Source organism: Diprion similis, chromosome 12, assembly GCF_021155765.1.
Source record: "Diprion similis isolate iyDipSimi1 chromosome 12, iyDipSimi1.1, whole genome shotgun sequence".
In the NCBI taxonomy this organism is placed as follows: domain Eukaryota; kingdom Metazoa; phylum Arthropoda; class Insecta; order Hymenoptera; family Diprionidae; genus Diprion; species Diprion similis.
In genome coordinates this window covers 15635399-15656852 of record NC_060116.1, presented here as the reverse complement: position 1 = coordinate 15656852, position 21454 = coordinate 15635399, and the positions used below count along the sequence as shown (strand labels likewise).

The 21454-nt window shown below is 36.1% G+C and overlaps 3 protein-coding genes across 5 annotated transcripts; all 3 read right to left on the bottom strand.

The window, feature by feature from the left end:
* Positions 1–421: 421 nt before the first annotated feature.
* On the bottom strand, positions 422–10929 carry LOC124413458 (serine-rich adhesin for platelets-like). Its single transcript, XM_046894048.1, has 10 exons — positions 7332–10929; positions 5137–7256; positions 4494–4977; positions 3435–4398; positions 2990–3223; positions 1722–1943; positions 1318–1500; positions 1016–1233; positions 753–908; positions 422–666 (listed from the first exon to the last, which is right to left on the bottom strand). Exons 1-10 carry the CDS (start codon positions 10644–10646, stop codon positions 457–459), a joined length of 8106 nt encoding a protein of 2701 aa, XP_046750004.1. The 5' UTR covers positions 10647–10929; the 3' UTR covers positions 422–456.
* Positions 6967–21454, bottom strand: LOC124413455 (major facilitator superfamily domain-containing protein 6). 3 transcript variants are annotated; one of them, XR_006929874.1, is made up of 12 exons: positions 21211–21258; positions 19487–19557; positions 19112–19413; positions 18615–19008; positions 18141–18328; positions 17608–17744; positions 17298–17413; positions 16977–17222; positions 16736–16888; positions 16510–16664; positions 10949–10953; positions 6967–6979 (listed from the first exon to the last, which is right to left on the bottom strand). XR_006929874.1 is itself a non-coding variant. In XM_046894042.1 (10 exons), exons 2-10 carry the CDS (start codon positions 19551–19553, stop codon positions 16579–16581), a joined length of 1689 nt encoding a protein of 562 aa, XP_046749998.1. In that variant the 5' UTR covers positions 19554–19647; positions 21211–21454; the 3' UTR covers positions 16246–16578. The 3 variants fall into 3 exon arrangements, 2 of the variants coding, with proteins under 2 accessions (XP_046749998.1, XP_046749997.1); XM_046894042.1 differs by lacking the exons at positions 6967–6979; positions 10949–10953 and having other exon boundaries at positions 16246–16664; positions 19487–19647; positions 21211–21454; XM_046894041.1 differs by lacking the exons at positions 6967–6979; positions 10949–10953 and having other exon boundaries at positions 16246–16664; positions 21211–21259.
* On the bottom strand, positions 13152–15238 carry LOC124413457 (F-box/WD repeat-containing protein 4-like). The gene is made up of 7 exons (XM_046894047.1): positions 15036–15238; positions 14620–14898; positions 14395–14533; positions 14122–14282; positions 13897–14025; positions 13684–13831; positions 13152–13594 (listed from the first exon to the last, which is right to left on the bottom strand). Exons 1-7 carry the CDS (start codon positions 15233–15235, stop codon positions 13451–13453), a joined length of 1200 nt encoding a protein of 399 aa, XP_046750003.1. The 5' UTR covers positions 15236–15238; the 3' UTR covers positions 13152–13450.

Sequence of the window (21454 nt, the reverse complement as noted above, 5' to 3'; positions counted from 1 at the left end):
CTTCTTTGCGTAACAATATGTATTGGAAAGAGAAGCAAATAATCGTGAAGTCAAAAGAATACACCCATACTTGCAACTCTAAGATCCTTGAAAACTAGATTAAAATAAAATATAACAGTGATTCATGGATTTAATCAAAAATTGTGGATTAGATTTGACGAATAAAATATTACACAAAGTCATGTAAACAAAAATAAAAATGATTGTATAGCATCTAAAGAACTTTGAAGGATTTCGATGCGTCAATTTTAAACACATCCAGAGTAAATTTAAATAAATGATTATGCTCAAAGAAAGCATTAGTTTCTTCAATGATTATTTTTGAGTGAATTATTGCTGGAGAATGCGGTATTCAAACCATTTAATTCACATTAAATGCTGAAGCATAATGATTCAGTTTCATACTGAACTCAAGTTTCGATTGACTCTTGGAATCAAATCCAAGTGCAGGGAAGGTCACTGTAATGCATTCATACTTTTCAAATAGTTGACAACTGTGCGACTTTGTAATTTCATGAATCTTTCTCGCTCCTTGTACATTGTTTTCAACGGGGGATTGAATTCTTCTTGTAGAACAGTTTTCATGAGTTTTTTACTCCGGTTTAGTTCATCGCTGTTACAAACCTGATCTTCATTATCAAGCAGCTGGTGTTCGAATGGAGTGAGCTGACAAAAAGGATCAAGAATTTAAATTCTTGTGATGTAATTGCTTGGAGTAGTCACTTAATTGCTTTAGCCACCTCAAAACTCACCTCAAAGACTAAATGTATTGAAAATTGATTCGGGCGAATTTGATCAACAGCATGTCCTATATCCATACATAATTTCTCTAAGAAGCTTACAACTGCCAAATATATTTCTTCTCTCGCCCAATTTGTCTTTATTAATATGCAGAGGGGAACCGTCAACTAGTAATCGAATAATCAGATGTTATATTTAAAAAAATTACATTCTCATATGCATAAAATTTTTTGTGCTAATGCAAAGAGAGGTTGATATTCCAAATATTATTTACCCTCACTATCGGATACACCCCAAGCCATGTGCCATAGCGATAAAGCTGTTTACATCGTTTCAAATCCTTCTTAAATAAGTTTATGACTAGAGACTGGAACACTGAATTGCTCAATGAGAAGTTATACTCGATAATTGTTCTTGCTACTTCCGGCACCAATTCGTTACACTTTCCGTTTAGAATACTGGTCACAAGTTTATCTGTATATGCAGTAAGATCTGGAATGACAGAGAATGCATCAATTTCTAACACATAGCGCAATTACCGTTGGTCGCTTCAAGTTTCTGTTATAAGAAACTCACCTATGGGATGATAAATACGACTTTGATCTCCAAGCAAGTACGTGAAAATATAAAATGCCTGCTCAGGCAAGTCCTGACATAAAACGTCTAACAACAAACTTAGTATCATGACTCTAAGCCGTTCGTCATTTGGATTGCTAGTAACGAGCCACTTACTTCGATTTGTATAAAACATGTTGCTTTCTGCAACATTGTATTAGATAACACTAGGTATATCAGCCTGCTAGTACATCTAACAAGTAGTCATCAAAATAGGAAAAAAAAATGGTAATGAGTGGTGAGATAAATCGGAATCACCTAAAGCATGCACCTCGTGTGAAAATCTGCATAGAGAGGTATATTTCCAAGTAAAAAATTCAAAAAGATTCTGGGTTGTTCGAATAAGTCGTGTGCTGCTAACTCACGTTTCAATATGGTGAAAGCCTTCAACGGACGTCCGTTAGCTATATAGATTTCAGCAGATATCAGTGCATATTCGGCAATATTTTCCATTAAGCCAGTGGCTTGCAAGGGCTTGAATAAACTGTACGCAATTACCCATGCACCAGCATCACACAACTCGATCATCGTGTACATTCCCAAGTTGAATAACGTTTGACTCAGGGATTTATTGACCCCCATCCGGACTGAAAAGTCCAAAAATGAAAATGTTAGGTGAATGAAAAGACAGCATTTTTTTTCTTTACTGAATATACAAGTTTTATTAACTGTATAAATATATCATACATTATGTGTCAAACTCCATCTATGTATTGATGTCTTTGACAGTTTTATCAATTGCTTTATATAATTATATCTAGTTTGCGTAAAAAAAAATTAATAAACGATATTAGATGAACCAGAATCTTTGTTAGATAAATATGGTAATATTTACCGCTTCTATTCTTAACTACATACATCGATAAAATTAAAAATATGGAAACTTATGATCAGTATTTTTTCATGCGACCATAATTCAACATTACAAAGAAAAGAAAACAACAGATATATTTTTAGAGAAGACGATGTACATAGAATTTTCTATACTTAATTTGAGATAACAGAGACGATTTTCTTGGATGATTACTTTAACTTTTGCATATGCGTTATCTGAATGCATGAGATTTGTCCTTCTAAAAACTGATGACAAAATCTGAGACAAAATCAAGAATTATTGACTAAAAGTATCTGCTAAGCAGTATTTTGTAGTAATTAATACACTGCAGCACGTATATCCGAATAATACAAAATGTTAATGGCTTTTAATTAATAATAATCTTGAAATAACAGACTCATTTTAAAAATGACAAATCTTTCAGAATAAAACTCTGCTGAAATTTGAGGAAATTCCATTATTCCTACTTGCAGAAAGAAACAGTGTTGAACTCAAAACGCTGTTACCAACTTTAAATTTCTTGCAAGTTCACAGTTGACTATTAGAAAATTTAAAAACGATTGACTGATTATGTAAAGCAAGAAAGAATACTTCAGTTACAACATATTGAAGCTGGAAATAAAGTTTTAGTCAATCTATAGTTCCAATTAAGGAGTGTGTTTCTTAATTATTCTGTAACAAGTATCTTAGTTGATTGCTTGAAGAATAATATTACTTGTCAGTGAGGTCCAAGGGTATAAAGTAGATTATACAGTATGATAAAGAACGTCCAATCTGCTTGTTAAAAGTGTTTATTACCTGACAACTTTATCATGTTCTTCATATGATGTGCTGACATCATCACATTTTTGTGCAACATCCTGTAACAGCTTGTAGTGAAGAGTGTTCTTTCCACCGCATCTGAATATTTGTTGAGGATTTTCAAAACCCCTTCGTAGTCTTGGTGCTTCAATGATTCTTGTATGATCGTCATATCAAGGTGAAACTGCCAGTGGCGGTTTCTGTACACCGACTGTGGCTCTTTCAAATCATCTACAATTATTTACAATGCCATTATTGTTAAGAAAAAAAAATTTAACAGCACTATTATTTTTGGATCTCCAATGATTCATAAAACTCTATTTTTGCAAAATTTACATTTTTTTTTACACCTATATTGCAAGAACTTGTGATCTAATTAGAAGACAGTTACACAGATAATTTGAAGTTCGAATAGAATATTAGAAATATAATGAATATCTACCTATCAGATGGACCTTGTAAGAATCACTGGTTAAATCAGCAGCTTCAGATTTAGTTGTTTTGATACTTGAAGTGGCTGAGAACTGTACATCTGGAGGATTGCTTCGTATTTCAGTATCTCTCTTTTGGTTGACAACGTTCGGATCAGCTGTTATACTTTTTGGGCTATCATCTCGGCTTATGAACAAGGACTGTGTGTTAACGGGTCCTTGTAAACTAGGTCGCTGACTCGTTTGAGGTATCAGTAATCCATTGTCACTATATTGTGTACTATCAGGTGAGAGTATGCTAGGTATCTCAATTCGTTCTCGATTAATGTCTCTACAGACATTAGTTTGCAACATACGATTTGAGCTGTCATTTTGAGTATAAAATAGAGTATTGGAATGTTGATTGTTTCTTTGAATGATATCATTTTTCATGAGTATGAAATGGAGCCGGTTTCTAAGATTGATGTTCATCATTGATACTTGATTCGGCCTAAGTTTGTTTATAAAGTTTATGTATACATCTTCAATATGTGATTTGTCCTTATTGGTTTCGAATAATTCATGTATCACTCTGATAATCGTTCTCTCCGAAGGAGTTATTTTGATCAGTAAATCGCGAAATGTATTCCAATAGGTGCCTGGCTGGATCATGTCACTGATAAAGTCTATAAGATATTCTACTAAATCGACGTCGTTTTCATCAAGCAGTAATGCCGTATCACTTACAATAGTCTGCAAAGACATTCCAGTTTCGATTAAAGCTTGTACTGTACAGTTTACGAGATGCTCATTGAGTTGTCTGGTAGAGTACAATTTATAGAACAACTCAAGGATATTACGAGCATCCATCCTGGTAACAAGTTGACGGTATATATTGTTGGTGAAATGTGTGTAACCATGGATTTCTGAATAGCCTATTACTTCGATGATATAGTCCAGATCTTTCTGATCAAGGTTTTGTAGACTTGAAGTCAGCTACAAGCATGAACATAAAAAAGAAACAATCTTTAGTATTTATGATTATACATAATGAACGATATTTCAAGAAAATATAATAGAAAGTTACTTACATTATGTACGAACTTGCATTTTTTTCTCCTACAGAAACCAAACTTCAGAAAGTGGAAGCAATGCGCGCAGAAGATTCTTGGTGTAAAAGTAGAGACAACATTTCGTGTTTCTTGTTTGATGCCAAGTCTATCTCTCATATTTGAAGAACTATTAAGATTTGATATAGGGGGATTTATTGCTGAAGAGAATTTGGATTCAGAATATTGTGCGTTCATCTGAGGCACTGGAACAGTATTCAATGAATTATCGTTAAAATTCAAGCAATTGTTGTTATTTTCAGTGGTAGACGGCACTATAATGTTCGAAGTAGTACATCCATTCCCTTCAGTTTCAAGACCTAATTCATAGGCTGCGTTGCATTCTTCTAAATTTTTTTTATAATAGGCACCAAAATTTTTTATATCTTCATACGTTTTTTCTGATGAATTTTTGGTGTCACAAGGTGACCTCTTGGGATCATCCATGAAATTTAAGCTCTGATCACTAGAAGCAGAATACGATATGAATTAGTGATTTAGTGACGTCTGCATAAAATATGTGTATATTACTGCATACTACAATAACGATAATACTTTCACGAAATATGGCAATACAAATTCTCCCACAGAACATACTTGCATAATAAGAATTTTTCGCACTTACACATTTGTTATCACTATAGATTCTGCAAATAAAGAAATGCAATCGTCATATTCATAGTCTAAATCTTCTTTTGTCCTTCCATTTGTGGACTGGTCTTTGGTCAGTCCGATGTCACCTTTTCCTGGATTTTGACCATCTATTTCTTTTGACGGAGTAAACCTATCAAGCCCCTGAATATTCGTGACCGAATTTCGAGAAGATAACGGACTTGCCAATACTGAATTTGTTAAATTTCTATCCTTGTCGAAGTCGCTGTTGCAATTACAACCCTCAGTATCTTTTGCAGATGTCAAAGACCAGTTTGGTAAAATATTGTCTTCACAGAAGGCATATTTAGATGCTTCAGAATTATTATCAATATTAGTTTTATCAAAGGAGGTAGGAAGAATATTAATATTTGCCATCAAATTTTCAGTTTTTAGATCCAATTGTTGAATTTCATTGTTTCTGGGAACAACAAGTTTTTTTGATGAACTGCTGTTCTTAGATGACTGTTTATTTTCCACACCAGTGCTTGAACCACTAGAAACACTAGAAGCATTTGATTTAGCCAAGTTTGATTTGTGAAAATTGATCGTACTTTCAAGATCTTGTGGACCACTGACACTCCATCTGTTTCTTTTCAATTGTATTCTGTTCCCACTGAACGGTGCAGGATCCTGATCTTTATTACTATTATCACTTATCCACTTCCGTTTTCGCTGTTTCGTTTTCACCGGAAGAGATTGAGTTTGATTTTCTAATTCCGATTTCGTAGCCTCGCTAAAATCATTATGATTATCTGGTAGTTCATTAACTTCCGAAAGTAATTTACATTTTTCATCATCTTTATGCAAAGAATAGTACTGATGCGTTTCAAAGCACCAGGTGAGTTCAGATTTAGCAGTAGTATTCGAGATTTTTGTAAAATTTCTCAAGTTAGCAATTGTCAGCTCAGCAATAACTGGAGATGGCTTTCTTGTTGACTCAGTATTGATTACTTTAGACGATTCCGCATCAATTTTACTATCAGCGTAATCAACACTCGAAGCAACGACACCCCGGAAAGTATTCGCAATTTCGTTTTTACTTCTAGAAATACGAACATTATCGTTTAGCGATAGATCGACGTTATCCACACTTGTTTCAGTTTTCACTGCACGTGGAACTGACATAGCATTGTTGTTCATTCTACTGTTATCGTTAAAGAAATCAGTATCTGACAACATAATTTCGCTATTATTATTCTTGGTAGAATTATGGGGGGAAAGAAGTGTAGCTAACTCAGGACAATAATCCAGTAACTTTGAGTCATCAAAGGGTTGTGCACCTGTGCTAGGAATTTGGTCTGTACCTTGTTTCCTCCGGCTGTGTTCCGACTGTATATCATTGTTGCCATCTTGTTCTACTGAATGACCGTTAAATGCAATTAGCAATTCTTGATTTCTGCTAATATCGTCCACATCATTCAGATGCGTTCTGTCCTTAGTGTCAGCTTCAAATAATTCTAGTGACACACATTTTCTAGAAGGTAATCTTATTGTACCTTTGGGGAGAATCTCGTCTTTGACAATTTTGGGCCATTTTTTTCTGATAGGCGTTGACTGTTGTATAGGCCGTGCTGCTACTTGGTTGTATGGTAGAGAGAAAATATCGGCGCTGGAGTTTTTCAGTGCGCCTGCAAAACAGCTCCCATTATCATCTTCTATGTTGATTAGGTCTAATGTTGTTGTTAGCCCAATATTGTCATGGTTATTATTGTCTTCATCTGCTGATTTGTGATCTTCTGTCAAGTTGGATGTTATGTTACATTTTTCATCTGAAATTAACTCCACAGTCTCATTACCATTTAGTTGGTGGGTTTCTAACAATTTGAGAGAACTGTGGGTTTCGCTTTCGTTAGCTGGTGCCAATTTTTCATGCTCTATAACTTTAACCATCTGCCCAGAATTTGTGTCTGTAAAATATATTGGTATGGATACCTTCACTGACAAGCCGTTTGACAAATTCAATTTCTCAGACTTTACGGGCGTTCGATTTGGGTTACATATTGAGTCAGTACATCTTAGTTGAATATTTTCTGCAGCCTGTAGATTTGAATGGGAAAGCATTATCTTTTCATCGTTGTGTTCATCAATATTTTGGTTTATTTTAATATTTTTTAAAGGCTGAGTAATATTGACGCTGTCATCACCTTCGATGTAAGAAGTATTAAGATTCGTTAAATTGAAGTTAGAGGAACCTATTTTAACTGAGTTATCGTTGCATAGTAAAAAATCTACTTCATTCTTCACAGAAGTTATTGAAGCATTGACACGCAAGTCCAATGGGAGTTGAATATCTTCTATTTTAAAAATTGGTTCCGTTAGATTATCTTCTTGATGAGTCATAATAGGTTCCATTAGGTTTATTTCGGTATGATTTATCTTAGTCGGACTGCATGGTTCTAAAGGTAATCCAGTTGACAAAGAAACTTTTTGTCGGTTCAGAGGATATACAATCAATGAAGACAGAAAATCGGTATCACTTACTGTGCTACTACTTTTTCTACCACGCACAGACTCTATTGGTCCAGGGTGCATTAACAGAAATGGCTTCTGTAGATCTTGTTCTTGAAGATTTGAACATTTATGCTTATGGGCGCTCAAATTGGTATCCAAAGATGTCAGTGATTGATCATTCTCATTACAAGACTTAGAAGAAACTCCAGAATTATCACATTTGATCGACTGCTTGGTATTCGGAGTGGTGGTTGAATTTAGTAAATTTTTTAATTTTACGACGTCCCGTGATGTGCTTTTTCTCAGAAGCATGTCCCTATGTTTTTGCGGCAATTCCTTATCGTAAGCGATGTCATGGAGTAAAACTCTTGGTTGGTATAAATTTGAATGTAAAAGATCCTCAATTTTGACTACATCGGAAATTAAATTCAATTGTTCTTTACATTTAGTGGATACACACTCATTCTTATTTGTATCTTTCGTATTATGTTCGGCTGAACATCTTCTTCTACCTGACTCATACACAGAACTTTCGGCCTCAATTACTGGATGATATTCCATCTCTTCGACTGTCGAATTCATCAGGTTCTTTTGTACTCTGGTGCGTTTCCGGGTTCGTGTCCTTTTTGGTGTACTTGGGTTTATTGTTACAGCAAAATTTGTGTTATTCTCCGAAGGTGTAAACTCTATCTCACGCAAAGTTTTGCCATTTGTTTTGGGGGTCTGAGAATTCATTTGTTTCTTGGCTGCTTGACATTTGTGTGTCATTTGATTATTTAGGTTTGGCATTTTTTTAGACACAGCATCAGTAGCTAGAAAACGATCTAAGGACACATGTCCAATCTCAAGAACATGCGTATCGCCCATCTCGTCTTGGTTTGATGATATTTGCTTTTCTTCATGTCTGACTACAGACTTTGGTAAACATTCAGCCATCATTATTTCTGACTTTGATATCTCTGATGTTGAATCAGATATAGTTTCAGTTGCTGGATATGTGTTTTCAAGTTTGCCAGTCTCTTCGTCATTTGATGATATTCCCAGATTTGGACGTCTGAATATAGACTTTGGCAAACATTTGGCCAACACTATTTCTGACTTCCATGTCTCTGATGTTGAATCAGATATAGTTCCAGTTGCTGGATATGTGTTTTCAACTTTGACAGTCTCTTCGTCGTTTGATGATATTCTCATTTTTGGATGTCTGACTACAGGCTTTGGCAAACATTTGGCCATCACTATTTCCGACTTTAATGTGTCTGATGTTGAATCGGATATAGTTTCAGTTGCTGGATATGTGTTTTCAACTTTGCCAGTCTCTTCTTCACTTGATGAAATTCTCATTTTTGGATGTCTGACTACAGGCTTTGGCAAACATTTGGCCATCACTATTTCTGACTTTGATGTGTCTGATGTTGAATCAGATAAAGTTCCAGTTGCTGGATATGTGTTTTCAACTTTGTCCGTCTCTTCTTTGTCTGATATTTGCATTTTTGGATGTCTGACTACAGGCTTTGGCAAACATTCGGCCATCACTATTTCTGACTTCGATGTGTCTGATGTTGAATCAGATATAGTTCCAGTTGCTTGATATGTGTTTTCAACTTCGCCCGTCTCTTCTTCGTTTGATGATATTTGCATTTTTTGACGTCTGACTACAGGCTTTGGCAAATATTTGACCATCACATCATCCGACTTCGATGTCCCTGATGTTGAATCAGATGTAGTTCCAGTTGTTGGATATGTATTTTCAACTTGGCATGTGAGAATAGTAGCTCGTTCTAATTGTTTTGACTTTCTAAGATTTTTTCGTACTCTTTTTTTTGGCTGACGTGTACGTTTGACTTTTGCCGTCAGTACGTGCAATGTTGAATCTGATTCTATGCAACTAGTGGATGATAAATCTACAGAACCAACTGAAGAATTTTGATTTACCACCAATGATCCATAAGTCTTTTGTTTGTCAACTGCCTTTTTAGATCTACATTTCACTGCCTGTGGCTTTGAAACGTTTATTTTAGATTGAGATTCTGGAATAATACTTATATTCACTGTTTCAGATCGCACAAGGTTGCTTTGCAATTTATTTGTTTCTTGATAAATAAGTTCAATTTGTGACTTCATGGACGTCGATATTGAGTCTACTTTGTTCGTACCATCTGATAATGAGTCGTTAGAATGATCAGAAAGTTTTCCTCTACATTCATATGTACATGTAGTTTTGCATACCTCAGTCCTTGATATGAAATTATTTCCCAATTGAGATACTATCAATATATCTTCATTTGCAGTGTCCAGTTTATCACTTGGCTGTAATTTTTGTGATTTCCTCCATGATGTTCGGTCCTTCCGGTTGCATTTACGTTTGGAGTTTAACTTCGCCATTTTTGGTTTTGAATCCATTACTTTTAAACTAGCAAAGTTGAAATCTTTTGAGTCAATTGAAGCTTCAGAACTCGTCGCTACTAACTTTGAATTTGGTGACTTTCTCACCAGATTTTCTTCATACATAGACGTACATTTAGTTCTCTCTCTTGTTAGCTCAGAATCATCATTGGTCACATTTATAAGCTTCGATGTTTTCAATTTTTTAAGAAGGCTGCGTGTGATATAGCTGCATTTGGGTGGAGGCTTAATAAACTTTAATATCGAATCTGTAGTGATACTTGTAGTATCATTTGATGATTCACTACCTATCACCAATGGCTGCGGTGTATTTATTCTTTTTGGCCGACCCCTTCTTGCTCTCAACTTTGGAGTTAATACATCCGATTCTGTATTTTCACTTGAATAGTTATCACGTGTCTTTATAGTTACGGATGAAATTGAAGTTTGCTGCTGTGATGTGCCTGCATCAAATTTATAAACATGTTCTCCATCCTCCTTACTCTTTAACTGAAATATTGTTGGTGGTGTCCATGATGGAATTTTTTCACAGCCAGCTGCAGAGTTATTATTCACCTCCTTTATATCTGATTCAGTTTCTTTTTTAAGCTGGTGAGGTTGTTTTCCTTTCTTGACTGGTGCCATATTCTCTAATATTGAATTAATTCGTAGCTAACTTAGTCAAGATCTACGGTCCGTAAAGCATTAATATTGTATATCTCCGTTGTCTTTGGTATTCTAAATGTGCCCTATGGCTTTGCAACCTTCTAGATTCGGATGATCATCTGCACCTTTCACCATTTCTTCAGGCTCTATCATTCATTTTCATATAATCTTTTGTTGCAATTAGACCCATGAATCACATCTTTCCCAGCTTTTTGGTCTGATTTGGTCCATGTTATTCTTAATGATCTCTACATCCCCAGTGTTGCTTCTGAAGGAGAGACAGCTCCTACCAAACCTTGCTTGTATCAATACCTTGGTTCGGCTGAATAAAAATGGCATAAAAATGATTAGCTATGGAGCATGTGAGAACTAAGGCAAATGGCAAGAAAATGTATATATTTAGCTGGTTGAGAGAAGGATTATGTATTAACGACATAAATTATAGGGAGCCGAACGACTTGTATCACATTTTCTCAAAATGTTTTAGAGTGTCAAATTATACATTTCAGTGCTAATTGTACGAGTATCTACAGTACAGTAGAAAAATATAAGAAATCGATTCTGTTAAAGTTTCTGGATTATAACAGATTAGAATTACATGACTATCTATCATAAACTATCTTTTCTTAGCTGGACGAACTTGATGAAAAAAATATGGAATATCATTAATAATAAGGAGCACTCTAAAAATTGATGTCATTTTTTTAAACAATAGAGGTGAACAACTGAGTAGAAACAGAAGGTTAAAGCATGAGAATATTTTAAATACATTTTAGTCCATTGTGTTGCATGTCTTGAGGACTAAATTTAACAGGTATTACAACGAAATTTTTGTAACATGAAATCAATTGACCTACCGTCTGAACGACTTTGAGTTGACCGATCTGCTGAGCTTTATTTCACGTCGAATGTTGGTTTATCTCCCTTACGCAGTTTACTATTTTCCATGAGAAAAATTTCTTCTGGGAAATTTGACAGACTATATATTCCAGAGAAAAAAAATATATAGTCTCATTAATGTTTTATCCTACTTTGGAACTATGGTACATACATACAAGTGGTAAGAAACGTAAATTTGGAAAAAAAAAAAAAAAAAGAAAGAAAGGTGAAGCATGAAACACACTATCAGAATCGCCAAGCCAATAACAACAGTCAACAGAGTTAAAGCAATTATTTTTTTACACCATACAAAACCAACAGAACAATATTAATAATCTTGATGAAAGCTGAAAATCAGCTAGTAACCAAATGACAGTTGCAGGCTTGAAATAAAGACGATAGAAAGTAGAAAAGTAAGGAGATAAAAAATTACTGCATCAGCGTGGAGTTTGCGATTCCGTAGTTTTACATGGAAGTATTTATTGCCTCAATAATACGAACAATCTGACAATTACGCCGTGATAATAATCGCCATTTATCATATGAAACCTTATGGCGTAAATAAGTGGATGAAAAATAATTAAAATCAACTCACGGGGAATGAAAATATTCCTCACCGCTCGTTTGGCTAAGCGTCCGTTTCGGTTCTCCACCACGTGTGTACCAATTCAGAATCACTACTACGTTAGACACTAACTACGTTGTTTTTAGTAATGCGTTGGACTACCGATCGACTTCATACGCGGCCCGACGAGGCCTGGAACAGTATTTATACCCGAACGCAAAAAATCTTCCTCAGTTGTTCACATTGTCCAAAAGTACAGTCGAAATTCCTTAGCATCTCAGTCCAAGACTATACGCCGCGAAAATATTCAAGTGTTTCTATGTCGTTCGGTGTTCGATCCGAGTTATCGAATATGATTGTCGAATTCATGATAGCCAACGTATGATTGACTGTCCGGGTCTAGGGAATTTCGCCTAATGCGAGGAAAGCGACCCCAACGATCAAAGCGCCACCGGCGCGGTAATTACAATTAACCGCCAATTCAAACGTCGAATCTTCGTGCACTTATTTGTACACATTTATTCGGTGATAGTTCCGTCGAAATATAATTTTCTTACACCAATTTCCATAGAAATGTAAAATTTTCCACCAAAGATAATTTTTTCAGTAAGCTTATCGGAAATATAACATTTATTTCAAGATTCTGACAGTTCAATTGTTTCATCAATTTAGTGATTCGGAATCACTGATCTCTATTATAACAGTGTTCGAAATACGTTTACAGTACTTGTGCTTTTGGTCGAATTGCACCTTGTACCGCTTTCATTGGACATGATTGCATTAGTGCTTCAAAACTTTTGACGTTTACTTTTTCCGTGAAGTATTAACTGTTTCATGTTTCAGTTTCGACATTGACTCAAGAATCTTCAGTCAATAATTTTGGTTGAAGTTTTATTCACCAAAGTTGACAGAAAAAGAAATGTCCTATAATCGATTTCGTATGCAGCGACAGTCACTAATGAAATTCATAAATTATATACAAAAATATTTAGTAAATAGATACAATGACAAATATGAAAGAAATAGCCATATATACGTAGTGTACATGCTTCCAAGAATAGTTTTATTTGTTTGAACTGATACGACTAGGGAAGCCGTCTTAACATAGGGCGTGTGGTAAATTCCAGTTAACGCAAATTACTCAGATATAAAGTATTTACAAAAATAAATTGAAACAAACTTAGCAGTTTCTTCAATATGTTTAGCCATATCAGAATATTCGCGCTACCGCACATATTTACACTACTAACTATCTTTAGAATGGTTCAGAATCAGGGAATCGATTCTCATCTTAGATTTAAAACGCAAATCAGCATAACGATTAATTCTGATTCTGCAGTCAAAATAAGTCGCGATAATTCTTTTCTCCATATCCGTATCCAGAGAATTTTAATTGAAACAGGCACTGGTCCATTGCTCCATATAGGTAACAGTTGTCGAATGATATGCTATACACCGGACTTGAGCACCGATGCTGATACATCTAATGAAACAAGTCACATTTCACCAAGAATATATTAACGTTATCATATAACGTCAAGAGATACGTATTGTCATTTTTTATACAATTACCTGTACATATTTGAATTTTCTTTGATCCCAGAGCACAGCTTCTCCGTTAAACTGTGTCCCAGAAACCATGGTGTAGCGGTAATCCGTGGACAGGCAATAAACTGTAGCATCAGTTGGATCTGCCCAGGCTCCTACACAGGTTCCTGATCTGTGGGAATAAGGAATGGTGGATTGTAATATAGAAGTACTGTTACTCAGTAAAATAGAAAGTACCTGATATCCCATTTTCTGATACACGTGTCATAACCGCAGGTGAGCAATGTCTGAGGGTCATTCCAAATAATGTCCAAAATACCAGCTCCTTTCCTCCACCGTTGTCTAAATGTGTTAATTTCCCCTCCACTGAAAGGGACAGAGATAACGGTAGCAAGAAACAAAGTCAAAAGTCAGGAAAGTGAAAAATATTTATGATATTTTGAAACTTTGTGAAATTTTTACCATTCTACATCAAATATGTGTAGAGGTGCTACGTTGTTATTACCAGCTGATCCAGCACAGAATGTAAGACCCGTTGGATCTGCTGCTATCGACCATATTCTATCCAATAAATTAATGGCTGCCAACGGTGAACTGTTGTCGTTGATCTTAGTTGGCCAAATCTGAACAAGTAGAGCGATACGATATAATATTTTAGTTCCAGCTTGCCAGCTGCCTTCTTAATCAAATACATCGATACTTAGCAAATATTTGAAATTGCAGTAATGAACAAACCTTAACAGTTCTGTCTCTTGAACCAGTGATAATTACATCCGAGGTCAGGTCTACGGCGTCTACATCAGACGCATGAGTATTTTGCGCGTTGAATATTTCGTCATTCGTAATTCCATCCCAGCAACGTATGCTGCCGTCTCTATAGAGTAGCGTTTTTTATTATAAACTAAGAGTTTGTTGAATACTTATGAATGCAGGTAATCGTCATAAGAAAAATATTTGCACCTGAATCCAGCGAGCACTATCCAATCCTTCACGACAAATCGACAAACGTCAGAACTGCGCGTATCAATTTTGAATATCGGATCAACCGGATTAAACCGTGCGTGACGTCTGAAACCGACAATCTGAGTACCGGCACCCCACCACAGAGTGTTTGCAGTAAGTTGAAGCCATGGCATCAGCTTAGCCTTTTGCGTGAGATAAGTACGCTTTGCGTATCTTCCATCCTTCCAATTTTGAGATACGTGCCATTTGTTCCGCAGAGGAAGTAGACTGTAGCATCTGAAAAATGACGAAATTCTGCAGAGTGATATTTCTAAAATGAAGACGTGTCTGAAACACCGAAGGATTAGCGTTGCGGGATATCGATTTGATTTTCATTAGCACTGGAAACAGTGACATAACATAACCTAACTTACCTTTCGCGGAATCTTTTCGAGGACTGATTGGTCACCAGTGCCTGTTTACTCTTTTTAATCCAACACACGTCGCTCCTGACGATATCGTGGAACCGTGTGCACACTTCGCTGAGACGCACCAGGTCGAAGGCATGGCAAAAATCGAATATTATGATCAAAACGTCAGACGGCAATTCGTCCAGATGCAAGACATCTGTCATTTTATTACACACCACGTGATTTCCTTTCTTTCATCGTTTCCGTTGGTTGGTCGTCGACGGGGGATCCCCGGATCACTAGAGATTGCCCGAAGTACCTCGTATTTATGTTTTTTATTAAATAAATTTTTATCACCATCTCACAATCAGTCGATATATACCAAATAGGCACTTGAAGGTTGTATTTGTTGTGATTTATTGTCCTTATGTTATCAGTCTCGAATTTATAAAGCATCATGTTACATATATGTACAAAAATTTCTTTACGTACTCACAATGCATAATTGCATTACCAACTAATTGATTTATCACACATACGTAGCTATATAATTATGTATTACGCACACAATCTAATTACAATTATGTTACTTGAATGTAATTGGGATTCCAAGTATCTTTATTATAAACATTAATGTTTATTATATTTTCTCATTTCATAACTATCATATTATGATACCGATATAACAGTCTAACAGCTCGCACGTAGTTTTCATATGTTGAATCCCAATAATTTATCACACACAAAATCGTGCAGGGATTGCGAAAACATGCGTACTACGTATCATTTTATGCGATCACAGCCCTGTTTGATTCTGACAATGGCAATGTTAAGAAATATTCTATTTTGATTCGCAACTCATTTTTTTCCATGAGAATGAAAAGAAAAAAGGAAAATTAGAACAACACAGTTATCAAACTTTGGCTGAAATTTGAAAAAAAATCTAAAGATATAAATTGTGATAGTACAGGTATTACAATCCACCAAACTATATCAAAACATAAAATATTAACTGTTATAAGCAACTCAATTAAGTAGAGTTAGAAAAATGTGAATTGTTTATGTAACGTAGCTATTTATATTTTAAAATATAATAAACACGTTCCATTGCAAAATTATCTACATTAAACCAAGTTACCTTAAGACCTCACTACCTTAGATTTTTTTTCTTTGGATATTTTGTTGTAGTGGGTGAAAATTTTTTTGGGGATTTTGAAGTAAGAAATATTAATATTAACGAGATGGAAGAGTTATGAAATGCTTTGTATTGAAGTGTTGGTTAAATTTTTCAAAATTTGTACATTTGGTTTTTTATCGCATGACAAATAGTTTCCGAAATATGACGGTTAAAAAAAATACAAATTTTTGACTCAATACGCTTCGAAAATGTTCAACTTGGAAAATCTGAAAAAATAAAAGATCTTCTGACACAGTGCAGCAACATACCCAAAGAAACTAATCGAAGAATGTGCGATCTCAGGGTTCCTCCGATTGACATGGACAACCCTGTTATATAATTCATCGATTAAAATTAACCATCAATTTCATTTACATTATTTGTACCGTTCTATTGAGAAATTGGCAGTTCTTTTTCATCTAGATTCGAGTCTTGGGCATCCTCTGGACTTTTGTATTCGATGTTTTCTCGATTACCTGCAGGAAATAAGAATTCATTTGAGCATAACGATTGTCCGCATAAAACAAACGACTAAACAAATATTTACCGTTTTTGGGCATTGCATCTTTCAGGTACAGCAAGTGTAGTATTAAATATGCCGCAGCCGAGACTAAGGCTCCTAGTGAGAATAATCGAAGGGTCCGAGCTCCACCAATTCGTTTGTACAAAATCCCACCGACTAGACTTCCCACTGCGAATCCTGCGAAGGACGTAGCGTAGCTAGTTAAAAATTGAACAAGTTTTCAAGGATTCGGCGTATGCAGAGTAAGTAAAATGAACTATCCTACCTAAGCCATCATCCATTCCGGCAACTATGCCTTGAACTGTTGCAGAGGTTCCCGGAGGCGATACGACGCTTGCATAAGCGACTATAGTCGTGTAGCACAGAGCGTAAGTTGGTCCCTGCATAAAAAACTCGATTGGAAGTATCCACCAAGGGGTCGGTGCCAGGGAGATGAGACCCAGTCGAAGCGAGTAACAGCAGAAACAGAATACAAAACTGTACCCGAACCCGATTTTCTTCAATATTCTACCTGTAATGCATAGCGGCGTTGTGTTAGAATGAAATAACTAAACGCCAAGATAAAAATGAATTTGAAAAATCTTACCAGACAGGGTGAAGAAGATGACTTCTCCGCCCAAAGTTTCGCCGGCTACAATCAAACCCTCAATCAGTTTTATCTGTCCCATATCACCTGTTGTCGCTGCCAGATCCTCGACATACCTGTTTAACGTCACCGTAGACATTAGTATCATTGTTAGAATTTAGAAATGTATAAGTTACAAATAGTGACGAAAGCGTCTACAATTATATTATGTTAATTACGTAATAAGATATAATAATAATATGTATATATCTGGTGTTCAAAATGCGATGGTTAGAATTACAAGTTAAATATTCAAGACTTTCGTACTGACCAGAATAAAAAGTATATCATAAAACTGTCGATAATTCCGGCCAAAGTTGCAAAGCACAAAAATATCGCAATTGGCTTATGACGCAAGAGCTTGCACACGTCTTTCAAGATGTTCCCCGATTCAGATATGCTTGGTAGCTGCAATGAAAGACAATGCAAACCATTTGACACGATTAAAATGGTTTTGTTTGGTGATCGTTGTTACGGCGTTAATACTACATATGTATCAAGTCTGATCAAATTGATTGTAACAATTAAGTCAAGAGTTCACTCTTATGCAATACATCTCGACACACTTTAAATTGGCAATTGTTATACAGATAAATCTCGTAATTTCATTAATTGTAAGAGCACTGCCTCAACTGCGTTGGTATTATTCATTGATTACAAACTGATTATCCATGGAAGAAGAGAAGGCTTCAAATATTTCGAGATTTTATTTCGCATCAAGTGATTCAAAACCTATTTCAGTAACAAGGAATTGAAATTCGGTCTGTTAGTTGGATATATTTAGTACTTTGCCACAAAACTCACCTCCAATTTAACGCAGCAGGCCAGGTCGAAGCAAGTGAAAATAAAAATGAGGATAAAGGCGGGTGTGTAAACTTTGGTCTCACCCTGAGACCACGCATCCACGGCAAATCCAGCAAGAAGCGCTGCGACACCAAATCCAATCGTTCCCCATACTCTTTGCCTTCCGTATCCCATCTGTCCGTCATCCCCTGTAAAAAACAAAAAAAGAAAAACATGCATAAAGTACGATAATCATTCCTGGGTTTTATCAAATCTAAATACTGGAAAGAAAAAACACTGCATACTGATGTGCGTTATATACGATACAAGCAGTTGCAGATATTCGAATGTTATGTAACTTTATGGACATAACGCTTAACTTGATTAATATTTCATTGCAATCGTTCAACAAACATGTGCAATAGCTGTGAATTCATACGAAATATGAAAATGTAACAAACAGAAGATGAAGTAGAACAAAAAAAAAACACTTACCGAGAACGTCAAAGCAGATCGCATCACTGACGCAGTTGGAGACGTTGAAACCGATAGTCCCGAGGGACATGAGAAGCACGAATCCCCAGAACGTTGCTGAGGTGTAAAGACAGCTTGACAACTCGACATTGTCCTCCAGTCGTTCGCAAGTCACGTTACAAATACCGTGATCGAAATTTTCGAATTTAGTACAGTCAATTATCGTTTCATTCTGATCGGCTGTAAAATAATCAACATTGATTCGTCTACTGGCCAAACACGTTGAACTTCGGGACAAATTCCCTCTGTGGTCGGCGTCGAAGTAGATCGGCTGAGTGAAATTAAAACTGTCTGAACAAGTCCAGTTGCAGTTGATAATTCGGCCGGAGAAACAGGTCTCTGGTATTTCGACTTCCTGAAATACACCGAAACTTGGTCCTATAAGTATAGTTAGGTAAAATTCGGGATTGGAGGACGAGATTTAAGTTTAAGTGTAACGGTATTCGCTTTCCACCAACCTGAGAATTGCATGCGTCGATTGTGGAACAGGAAACTCCCTGGAAAGCATGATCTTCGGGTAAAACGGGACCCGGTAGGCTTGGGAGAAAATACAGTAAGATTAAAGGCAGACTGGTCGCTGTGAGCAGAGCGACGAAGAGTGTCTTCCGGTAAGACCGGAAGTAGTCAACGAGCAGACCAAACATCGGCTTTGCTATCAGAAACAAAATCGGCAGAACAGCAGTTATGCTTCCCATCACTACCGGTGATACACCCAGCTGTTTTCCGTAAACCGGTAGAAACGGCAAGATCGGTCCCATAGCTGGAAGGAAACATCGGAGGATTTAAAAAACGCGCGGCTTTTAATCACGACATGCGTGTCCGATTTTACGTACCCGCCATGAAGAAGAAGAAATGCGCCTTTACCGGCAGCTGGCGGTAATTCAACTTAAACCTGGCCATTTTCCTGTAGCTTTTGTCAAGAGAAGTCAAGGTTCTTCCTAAGTTTTCCAGTCAAAATCGATCCCCGGTTGTTCTGCCTCGGTGAACTGAAAATCTGACTTCAACGCTTGATTAGGTCAGTGTAGAGATAGTCTAGTTCTCTACATTATCAACGAAATCTTAAAGTAAATAGTGTAAATGATGATACTTGATATTACAAGGAAAGATATAATTTGTCGGCTCTCGTGTTTCAATCTAGAATATTATTATGTTACACCAATACAGATTTGTGATATTATACAAACTTTCCGAAGAAAGCTTGTTGAATCTTGATGCGATCCATATACATATATGTAATAGACAATATACAGGAACTTGGCAGAATCGAATATCATCATATCTAATCTCAGTTGATAAAGCATATTATCTGTTGAACACGTTTCCACAGTATGTTAAGGTGGAAAATAAATAGTCTTTTGCATTTTTTTGCATATAACTTTTTGCAGTTAACATACTAATACCTAATTTGGTACTGGGGGTTATTAAGTACAAAATGATGTAGAACTGCATGCAAATGATGTGCAATTAGATAATGAACACGTTTTGCGACAATTTTAGAAAGTAAATAAAGATAACCGAACCGTTGAAGTCTAGACCTCAATATGCATCATATTGAAGCTAGTAAGGTTATCGTAACGATTCGTGGTGAGGAAAAATCGTTATTTCGCGATTTTGAAACTGTCTGAAATTCAGTAAACCGTAATAAAACAAAACACACTAATATTTCAAAATCTTAGTCATTGTAAAATTGAGAAAACAGTTATTTTTCCCCCCATGTTTCGTTATACGATGACGTTACTAACTTCAACTTCGTCAATATGCTGCGTGCAGTAATTGAGTTTGAACTCTCACACTTACAATCCCGTTTAGTATCCTTTATACAAATGGATAAACGTGAGCAACGGAAGAGAATATGACCTTAATATAATAACCATATTAATCGTTATTGTATACCGCTATATGTATAGAATTATGTACATAAGTATAAGCAGCTCTGAGCATGAATGTAGAAACGAAAAAAATAAAATTCCACATCATTATCCATTGTCCGCGTTTTCTTCATCACGGCGTACTACAATGTCTCAAACTCTGACCATAAAAAGTCCAAACTGACTGAGGGGGATTATGTTAATACACGTATGGAGAGTAATTGAATTACATATCTTGATAAGATAAGACGCACGGTCCACGAAGGCCGTCGACCTTTAGACTGCTGTTAAACGGGGTGTTACAATCCCTCGAAAAGTCACCAAAACGAATTCAGATATTTATACCAGGTATGCACGTCCTATACATATGCAAAGTTAGGTGATTAGGTTCGTTTCAGCGATCTATAAAATTGAACCTAGGTACCATGGCTATCACTATACGAGCCAAAGTAAATTGCCTATGAAAATTGTAAAATACAAATCCTCGAACCCGATGGAAGACATAAGAAGTAGATGGAGATCCTTGGTCAAAACCAACGCAAGGGCGCGAAAATGACCGAAAATAACCAATGTTCGAAAAGGGCCTTTGGGGCCTAATCCGTTCCACGATACTATTATACTAATAAAATTTACTCACGCAGTGGAATCTTTGCGGAACAGTGATGTATATGAGTAAAAATAAAACTCACCGTCAATTTTCTCATTCCTGATTCCCCGTGGCTGTAGAGCACTCCAGATCCTACAGGGAGTGACTGGTTCGACGGTGACACTGGGAGGAGTTCAATTCTCGCGCCACGAACGGCATTCTAATCAGACACTTGTCATCCACTACACAGTAGTACAGCGCACATCAATTTCGTGTTTTTAAGCGAGCTAATTCCTGTTTAATATTGTGACAATTGCGACAAGGTTTAGCTCATTACTAGGGCAACT

Excerpts from the sequence above, each read along its gene's own strand:
- LOC124413457 (XM_046894047.1), bottom strand. The coding sequence starts at position 15,235 with ATGACAGATGTCTTGCATCTGGACGAATTGCCGTCTGACGTTTTGATC. Across the intron at positions 14,534-14,619 it reads ATAGTGCTCGCTGGATTCAG|AGACGGCAGCATACGTTGCT; the intron begins GTGCAAATATTT and ends GCTACTCTATAG. Across the intron at positions 14,283-14,394 it reads CAAGAGACAGAACTGTTAAG|ATTTGGCCAACTAAGATCAA; the intron begins GTTTGTTCATTA and ends CTACTTGTTCAG.
- LOC124413455 (XM_046894042.1), bottom strand. The coding sequence starts at position 19,553 with ATGGCCAGGTTTAAGTTGAATTACCGCCAGCTGCCGGTAAAGGCGCAT. Across the intron at positions 17,414-17,607 it reads ATGATATACTTTTTATTCTG|GTATGTCGAGGATCTGGCAG; the intron begins GTCAGTACGAAA and ends GACGTTAAACAG. Across the intron at positions 16,889-16,976 it reads CGGAATGGATGATGGCTTAG|GATTCGCAGTGGGAAGTCTA; the intron begins GTAGGATAGTTC and ends CGTCCTTCGCAG.
- LOC124413458 (XM_046894048.1), bottom strand. The coding sequence starts at position 10,646 with ATGGCACCAGTCAAGAAAGGAAAACAACCTCACCAGCTTAAAAAAGAA. Across the intron at positions 7,257-7,331 it reads CTAACTTCAATTTAACGAAT|AATATTGATGAACACAACGA; the intron begins CTTAATACTTCT and ends AAAATAAACCAA. Across the intron at positions 1,501-1,721 it reads GGCTTTCACCATATTGAAAC|AAAGCAACATGTTTTATACA; the intron begins GTGAGTTAGCAG and ends ACAATGTTGCAG.